This window comes from Petromyzon marinus, chromosome 9 (assembly GCF_048934315.1).
Source record: "Petromyzon marinus isolate PM22_M1 ecotype Great Lakes invasive population chromosome 9, UKy_Petmar_22M1.pri1.0, whole genome shotgun sequence".
Lineage (NCBI taxonomy): Eukaryota > Metazoa > Chordata > Hyperoartia > Petromyzontiformes > Petromyzontidae > Petromyzon > Petromyzon marinus.
In genome coordinates, this window is record NC_133675.1 from 12,865,314 (window position 1) to 12,874,806 (window position 9,493).

Here is a 9,493-nt window from a genome sequence, read left to right on the forward strand (position 1 = left end):
CGGGGCGATTCCGCCGCCTCGCTCTCCTCCCACATGGGCACCCGCCGTGACGTCAAGCGAAAGGAAACGTCGCGCGGGGGGAGGGCGGTGACGTTGGCCCAGCAATGACGTCACGCGCAGGAAACGGGCGGGCGGTGACGTCGGCAGGCAGTGACGTCACGCGGCGGGGGAGGAGGGGTGGGGGTCAAGGGGCAAAGCGGGAGGCTGGCTGAGCGAGGCGGCAGGCAGGCGGCGGGCTTCTCGTGAGAGATCCTCCTCGCCCTTCGCTCGCTCTCCCCCCACCCGTCTCCGCCGCAGCCTTCTCGGCCTCCTCGTCGTCGTCTTATCAACACGAAGCGGTCCGCCTCCCTCTGCCACCCGCTCTGCTCGGCGTGAGTCGTTCGCGCTTCCTTGGAGGGCGAAAAGACAATCAATTCGTGGGCCCCTCGGTGGCGACGGACGCTTTTGTTGCTGAAGGCCCCCCACCCTCGCCCCACACACACACACGCTAAGGTGGGCCCATTATTGCCGCCACCAGGGCCCGAGTGGGGTTTTGTGTGGCGGGCCCGCGATCAGTAACGATCGCGACGCGGTTTAAACCTGCGGGAGAATTCGTGAGACGGTGGGCGGTACAGTACAATGAGAAAATGCCGCCTGCCGGGGCTGGCGTGAGACAATGAGTGTGAATGTCCCAGTGGCCTCGTCTCCCACACGCCCCGCTCAATGGAGGCGCCGTGCCGGATGCGTGGTGGTTGGTTGGTGAGGTGGGATGGAGGGGGGATATCAGACGCGTGGCTTGCGGCTCCCGTGTGCCGGCCGTCACGCTTGTCGTCCTGTCCCGCACTTGTCGTCTCGCCGTCGAGGACGAGGAGGGTTGAACGCCTCCCTGACGCCGCCGGTGGCGCCTGGGATCGAGCCTGGCGAGTCCCAGTGGCTGTGTGAGGCCGCGTGGCCGCGAGGGGTAGCGGTCCCCACGCAGTAAAGGCGCTGCACGTAGAGTCTAGACACGCGGCACCCCGCTCTGCCGTCTTCCGACCGTGACGTTACGGGTTTTTTTTGGGGGTCCGGAGAGCTTCTTCGTTGGCTTTTTCCAAGCAATGATCTGTCCCCGACGGGCATTTGATCGCGCAAGAAAACTCCGGCCTGGATTCGGGCCTCCACCTCGGTCTCATCGGCACACAATTTGGGCTTAAATAATCGAGAGGCCCATTCTTGTTTGCTCGCACCTTTTTGCACCGTCGTGTCTGTGTTATCTCTCTCGATAATGCCATTTAGTCGGAATGTTACTTCCATTGTAATTGCCATTTATTTCCTTTAATCGGCACGATGTAATCGTTGCACGCAGAGTAGCGTGGGCAGAAGTTGTTTAACCCAACCGTACGTGCAATCGGCCCCACGTATATAACGCGGCTCGATACTGTACTGTGATACTGCAGGAGGAGGAGGGGGGGGTGAATGTACGGTGGAGCGGTATATACGTGGAGTGGTTATATGTACGCCGCTTCTGTCTCGTAGCGTGGGTTGAGGTGCGGTTAAAAAGCCTTCCTTTGTTGTCCGAGTGCATGGTGTATTTACAGTGTCACACCGCTGAGCTAGCCCTGGCAAAACGATGCCCCCGCTGCCAGGTGTGTTGCAAGCACATTAAGTAAAGGGGGCGAATTCGCGGTGTTGCCCGGTGTATTGCGCGCCGCTCCCTAGGCTTTGTAGTCGACGGTATTTTCACGAGACGCCCTAAAGCTGGAAGCGTAGTTTAGCCGTATGTGTGGGCCAAGTTCTGTCTTCTGTCTCTGCTCTCCTTCCACACACACCCCCCCCATCTGCTGCTTTGCTTTTCAGGCCACCCAGCCGTTACGTTGCCGGCCGCTACGTACCCGCTCGATGGCCCTTTTGTTTCCAAATGCTTTGTTTTACCCTAACCAACTGAAGAAAAAAATAAAATAAAAGCACGGACAGCATTTGGGGGGGGAGTGGTGGTGGGTGGAATTCCCATTGTTCAGAAACACGAATAGAGAAAAATACTAAACACAAAAGTCGCGAGTAACGCGAGGAAGGTCCTATTCACCTTGCAGCTCAATCACTTTTGACTGGACGTACTTGCCAGCAAACATCGCATACTGTATAAGTATTGTTAAAAGGCTGTCAGCCTTTGCCCCCTTAAGAGGATACAGTGCAGCTTATAAGAAGTAAAAAGTGAGTTCTGATACTCCACAATTCATTATAAATCCTTTGGTGGATGGTATTTTAGCATTCGTCTCGTGATGGTTATCCGACATAATATACTCGAATCGTTGTCGGTCAATCTTTTCATCTGAATGAACATGCAGTATGTACATTTTGACGATAATCGTCTGTTATTGGACGATTGATTTATTTAAAGATGGACTGTCCAACTGATGGAGCTTGAAGTTGTCTGATGGAAACTAATAACTCAGTTTCGATAATTGCGCCAATCTTTCATGAAATGAAATTAGTGATTTCCGTTGAAGGAAGACCCAGCTAATAAAACATCACTTGTAGCTGTGTACCTAGACTGTCTCTCCTGAACTTCGTTCATAATACAAATTAGTTTCAATGATGTTTTTAAAGTGAATTAAGTTAACGGTATAGATGTGTATTACAATGTGTTCCTGTTTTCATTGGTCCTGGAGGTATTGGCAAAATTTGCACTTCATCATTGATAGCGATGTTACCTGCGTGACCAGCTCAATCGCTTGTTGCAACCAAAAGGACATTTTTTTAAGAATAACAATAGTGAGTACTGCAATTACACAATTCATTTGCATATTGTTAAAAAAAATAGGGGAAAATGTAAAGCATTGAGTATAAAATTAGTCTGAAAAAGTTACTATGGTGTGCATATCACACAGACCCTTATCTCCAGTAACAGCTCTTTATACCCTAGTGGTTTTAACGCAGCTGACATTGGTTGTTAAACAGCTGAATGCAATGCACATCTTATTCAAATATGAATTCAGGCTGACAATTTATGTGAACCAGTGATAAATGAGTGGACTTTTGAAAACACACACACATGAGCAAACTAGATATTGTGCTTTAATTTTCATTTTGGCATGCTAAACATTATTGATTGACATACTTTAACACAGTGGTTTCTTTTACGATGTAACATTGAAAAAAACTCAGAAATATAGGTAAGATTATTGAGGTTTTTTTTTGTGTGCGATATGAATTAATACCTGCAAGTTAATGTTATCAGCACCTAGCAGCTTTATTGCTGTGGCCATCATTAGCCCGTGTGCAAATGCCAAGGAGGACGTCATTTTGTGGCTTGCCAAACTTTACATTAATTTTTTAATAAACTTAAGGAAATGCTTGTTTTGCCTGCTCAAACTAATTCCAACACACATTCCCCCCCCCCCCCTTTAGTTGACAGAGGGGAGTCTACCATGGCGGAGGCGGTGGAGGATGGGTTTCGCCTGAAGAACGTCCAAATGATGCCCGAGCTGCTGGGAGAGCTGTGCGAGCTCCGTCAGACGGGCTCCTTCTGCGACGTCGTCGTGGAAGTGCAGAGCCGGCGCTACCTGGCCCACAAGGCCGTGCTGAGCAGCACCTGCAGATACTTCCGGACCGTTCTCTTCAATGCGCCCTGTAGCAGCCTGGGTCCATTTGTGTTGGACTTTGTGGGGGTGGTGGCCTTTGAGAAGGTCCTGGACTTCCTGTACCGCGGGGACGTGTTGGTCGGCCGGGGCGACGTGCGCGAACTCTATAGTGCGGCGCAGAACCTAGGCCTCGAGTCGCTCGAGCTGATCATCCAGCCCATCCTGGAAACGCTCGACGATGTGGATGAGATCGCAAATGGTACCAGCGCCTCCTTCGATGATGATGTGCAACGGGAGCAATACACTGCAGACGTCAGGGAGCTGGTTCAGCTGAAAAAGAGAACCGAGAGTGCAAACCTCAAAGACAGGAAAGCGCGGGCGAGCTGTGAGATAAAAACTGAGCGTGTTAACAATACGCAATGTCTCCAGGAGCGATATGCAGGTCACGAGTCGGCCATGGAGGGCTGCGGAAATGAGAAGGACATCTTTCCCACCCTGGGTCCGAGATATTCGAGTGGTTCCGATGACAGCCAGGGTAGGTGTAGGAGAAACTCTGAGCAGCAGTCCATTATCGGATTTCACAATGGGAGCTCCGGAGATCAGGTCAGAATTGACGGAATCCCGCGCGGGTCCACGGAGGACGAAAATGGACAGCTGCCCCTCCCCATGATAGAGGTTAAACAAGAGATGGATGACGAGAGTAATATGTGTTCCTACGACACTGCCGACATTGTTGGTAGCCAAGGAATGCACGTGAAAGAAGACAAGATTGAGATTTTGCAGAATGAGCAAGATTATAACGTTATCGGAGTGGAAGGAAAGTACATGCCAACGGCGTTAATGACGGCCTCGGGCTTGCAAAACGAAACGCCTGAGGAAGGATCAGTTGTTGACTCTCCAAAGGCGTACGGGTACGTGCAGTGCCAGATCTGCGGGGAGACCCTGGAGGAGAACATGTCCTCCCTGCGTGAGCATGCAACGATGCATGTCGATCGCGAGACTCTCGAGTGCAGGGTGTGCAGGCGCAAGTTCAGCCTCTTCAACAGGGCCGTGGAGCATATCCTGTCCCACGCCGGCATCACGGTCCTCTCCTGCAATGACTGCGGTAAGAAGCTGCTTTCTCCCGCGCGGCTCAGCCTGCACTACAAGAACTGCAAGATGCGTAAATCGTACGCCGGTCGGCAGAACGCCTGGCAGCGCCGGCAGCCTCCGCAGCCCCCGCAGCAGACGTCCGACGGGATGGCGGACACCTCGGACGATGGTTACGGCTCCATGCCGTGCCAGGTGTGCGGCATGGCCGTGCCCAAGAAGATGGCGGTGGTGCGGAGGCACGCGCGGCTGCACGTGGACATGGAGAAGCTGGTGTGCAAGGTGTGCGGCCTGCAGACGACGTCGAGCGGAAACCTCGTGAAGCACACGCTGCTGCACATCGGCGTGTTCATCCATGAGTGCAGCGTGTGTGGCAAGGGCTTCCCTTTCCAGAGCCTGCTACAGCAGCACCAGCGGCGCATGTGCATGGTGCAGGAGGCGGTGTCTACGCCGGACGCGCCGGGGCCGGAATCCGGCTCGTTTGCTGGAAACCCCCAGGTGTCGGAGGCCGTGCACTTTTACCTGCAGTCAGGATCATTCCAGTCGACTGCGCCGGTGGAAGGCGAAAATAGTTTCCAGACGTAAATGCGTGTTTACGTGGCACAAACCAACGGAGGGTTTCGTGTGTCTTAGTGTTTCTTATGCGTGTAATTTTTTTTATTTTTTTGAAATGTTCATTAAATAAAATAAGCTGTTAATTATTTTGATGATGCTTATAGGTATCGTTTTCATATTTTGACATTTTTGAACTCTTAATCTCGCATAAGTGCTTTTGTGCAGCGTATGTATTGCGTGCGTTACAAACGCTGTTGCATATTACATTTGCAGACACCTCGTCAATGGACCAATTCACATACAGCCCATGTCTATGATAACTGCATAAATAAGTTATATTTTCCCTTTGTCCCTTTTTTTCCCAATCCTTTTTATTTATTATTTTTAACATTCTGCATTCCAATAATTCCACGTTCATCAATTAAATTATGTTGTGCGTATAAACCTTTACATAAAATCCATCGCGTTGAAAAGTAAGGATTGTACAGCTGAAACATTCTGACAATTGTGCCAAACTATAGACACGTGTCAACATTTGAGAGCTTGTGCATGTTTGTAATATGCTGTATTTGTGCTTTGCTGGTGTTGCAGGATTATTTTTAAAAAAACACAGCATTGTCTACCTTTATAATAACATTGGACTTTCACATAGGGACTTTTTTACACGTTGCATTCGTATATTTCTTTATTCCTTTTTTGGTGTATTCACGAAATGTAATGATCAGGTCTCAAGGGTATACTGGGCTATTAACCTGAAAAAAAAACTCTTGGTCCCCATATCGGTAGGTCTGGATTGCAACTGTCCACAATGGTCCATATGTCATTGGGCAGATGTCGTCACTGACTGTTGGTTATTTCAACTTGGGTCTAATGGGCTCCCTGGGCTTTTGGTCGCAAACTAATGCTCATCGGCGAGGAGCCTTGAAGCTGTTACGACGAACCTCCCGAATACATGTCCCTTTTGCCATGGTTTCTGCATGGTAAAAATTATTATTCAGACGTGGTAAATTATTATTTTTTGGTTGCCTCTCGTTTAAAAATAATTGGTGTCTTGCAAGATGATTACAGGGGTACAGATACAGTGGACTAAACTATTAGGCAAAATCCCTGCTCAGCAGAGCTTCCTGCGCCTGTAACCTCTGGGAGTCTTTAGTTCTAATTCTGCAGAAATACATTTTTGGAAGTCACTCCATTATCAACTGGTGGCTTTCAGATCATGTGTGCTGTGAATAATGTCCTCCATGAAAATGTCCTCCGTATGCTTTGTTTTTTTCCGAAGTGTGATGTTATTTTTGGCTATATATCCTTCGTGGTTTTCCCATTTGCAAGTACCTCGTGGTTAGTGTTGGTGAATCATGTCACCAGTTAATAAATACAGTTTTCTTAAAGGCCTATGGCCAAATCTCTCGGAAATTCCACAAATCTGGGAAGCTAATCATCCCTGATTCTTTGATGGGTGGCCACATGCACAATGGGTTATTGACTGGGGCGACATAGCAAGCAGCAGAGGGTTGTGCAACAACAGCCAATGCTGTGCTGTACTGCTATGCTCCCGAGTCTATAATCCCTTGCCTTCATTAACCCACACCGACCAGTACAGTGGGATTCTGGTAAAATATCCTCCATGACATTGACGGATATAGGGAGGCCCTCCTTCAGCAGTATATTGGGAAAAAGGGCTGTACATGTATGTTATCAGATGTAACGGAACTAGCAACACAAGTAAAACTTTTTGTCGTTTCTACATAAAAGGCGTGTTGACAAATGCGCTGACGTTCGATGAACACTTTTCACAGAACCCCGTCAGTTTTCACTAAAACGAAAGACGTGTTGCTTTGTTTATTTCCTTTGTGCTCTATACCCTTGAAGGGCCACTTACCGAACACTGTTGGATGGTTTTGTCGTCCTGTCTTGCTGTCGTTGATGAAAAGTGGTTCACTGGTTTTTCTCCATTTCTCAATGGGCACTGTTTGGTGTGAATTGACATGGACTGCATGTTTGCTACGGGCAGCCTCTGTACCCTGACCCCTTTTGCAACTTGAAAAAGTTTTGCAACTGCTGAAAACAACCAAAAAAAGGTGTTTGTAATTTCAATAACTTACGCAGCTGAGCAACTCCTTAAAGCTGTTATCTTGTATATTCCAACCAGGGAACATTTACTTCATCTTCATTAACTTACTATATAACATGGACATTTTTTGAGTATTCGTCCAATGTAAAAAAAATGGTGCACAATTTCTGTTATGTTTTATATTCAAAACATGGTTATATAATTCTATGGCAAAATAATTCTGCAACAAGCTTTTAACAAATCTGGGCTTAGGTGATGACGATTGGGTTAAAGTTTGCATTGTCACGTTTCGAATTGAAGTCTTGTTAATTATTTTGTAACAAACGTGTAAAAAATGTATATGTAGGCGATTTTTGTAACACTCCTATAATTATGTTGAATCTCACATCCTTTGGTAATGGTCCCGGTTTCAACAATTGATATTCTGCCAATTGTGCTCTATACTTGCCAGTTATATTTACCTTTTTGTTCTACGAAAATTTCGTATGGTATTCCATTCGCTAAACCATCCACTTTTACAGCTTTTTTTTCATTAAAACTTTCTTTTCTTTGACTGCAACATGAACTAACAGTGTAACATTTGAGAGCATTGGATTTTTACTCAAATGCGTAGGGTGAAATGTACCTTTGGTGTGCAGTGGTTAAACAGGAAGTGAAGGTAGCTCGTATTTTAAGAAATGCATTTATGAATGCATAAGTCATTACAAGTGCATAAAACTGAGGCTCTTTTGGGATGGATGGATGAAGTCTTCACAAATGGACTGGCACTTTCCATGGCTTATTTATTCCCTTGTGACTGATTGGGTAGCATATGTCTTATACACCTATATCCTACCCCCAGTTTTCCAATGCAAGTAATGGCTGTGTTGCATGCATATATACATGCACATATATGTAGCGATACAAATGTGCTAACACGGTTCTTGAAATTGAGACTCAAAACTATTGCAGCGCAACAGATGTCCTTTAATCCACGCAATTGGCCCATCTCGGCAGACAGCGCTCAGTGTCTTCATTGCAGAAGCTAAGGGGTTGCCCTCTGCTCTAGCGGCAAGTGGATGTTCTACCACTGGGACGTGTTGCAACGAAACGGCCCCAGCAGAGGGCTCTGTGTGACAGCCCAAGCATACTGATGATATCTGTCATGCCGACGAAAACTTGCAGTGTGCTCGTTTGCTTAAAACGTTGACATGAGAGAATGTTTCATATATGGTGTATATTAGCCTTGTTAAATAAATAATTGCAGAGTTCAGTGCCCACCTTCCTTGTAAGCTCACCCAAGCTATTATTGAAAGGATATAAATAAATAGAAACGCTTGGGTGAACGACTTTTAAACCACTAAACACTTTTGTCAGAGATAAAATATTATTGCGTCTTTTTTAGGCACGTTCTGTTCGAAGGATGATAAATGTGCAAGTTTGCATTAATCGCCTTTTAATCTGTTAACAATTATGACATGTCATTGCATACTCTAAGGATAAAGGCAAGGTGGGGGCTTGTGACCAGTAGGAGGCTGATATATCTGAAAATGTTATGTTGATAATGGAAATATTTTCAGTGTGTAACTTCATTTTTAGTTGTGAATAGTAAAAACTTTGTTTTGGTTATTTTTAACGCACCAGACCATACTTTTAAAAATAACAACCTCAAGTAGATAAATGAACATATGAAAAAACTTCAATAAATATATTAAAACAGTCTTTTGTTTGCATCTGATTTATCTAGTGGAGTCTGCTGCGGTTACAGCAGAATTGTTTTCGTAATTATATTCTCTGGTTCTTTCGGTAAAGTCACGTAGGTAGAAAAAATAATAAAACACGACGTTTCGGTTGCAACACAAGCGTCCGTCATCAGGTGATTTTACCAAAAGAACAAAAGTATGGATTCCTGCGGTCACGAAAGCATCAAATCAAAATTGTTTTTGTAATTGTTTTATTGGTGAAGCTTAAAAGAAGAGTTTTTAATCGGTATGTATAACTGATATGACGTGGTTCACAAATGCCAGGACACGTCGATAGAAGGGATGATGCTCAAGAATAATGGAGTGGCAGCCAAGGAAAATAAATGTCTGAGGATGTCCATCGAGGAATTAGTGTGAAATAAAGCTGGTTTGCAGATCATCGCGGGAGGTGGTGGTGACTTTGGGAGGGAGGCCTTAATCTGGCCATGGATTGACCATGGCTGATATATTTTTTAGTATTCTTGGTCTTTTTTTACTTCAACATTTGTAAAATGTGT

At 46.3% G+C, this 9,493-nt stretch overlaps 1 protein-coding gene across 4 annotated transcripts; it reads left to right on the top strand.

Moving 5' to 3' along the window:
- The first annotated feature begins 159 nt into the window (after positions 1-159).
- On the top strand, positions 160-8,955 carry LOC116940494 (zinc finger and BTB domain-containing protein 39-like). 4 transcript variants are annotated; one of them, XM_032950392.2, is made up of 2 exons: positions 160-492; positions 3,367-8,955. In XM_032950392.2, exon 2 carries the CDS (start codon positions 3,387-3,389, stop codon positions 5,211-5,213), a length of 1,827 nt encoding a protein of 608 aa, XP_032806283.1. In that variant the 5' UTR covers positions 160-492; positions 3,367-3,386; the 3' UTR covers positions 5,214-8,955. The 4 variants fall into 4 exon arrangements, with proteins under 4 accessions (XP_032806283.1, XP_032806281.1, XP_032806284.1 ...); XM_032950390.2 differs by having other exon boundaries at positions 160-371; XM_032950393.2 differs by having other exon boundaries at positions 160-338.
- The last annotated feature ends 538 nt before the right edge of the window (positions 8,956-9,493 follow it).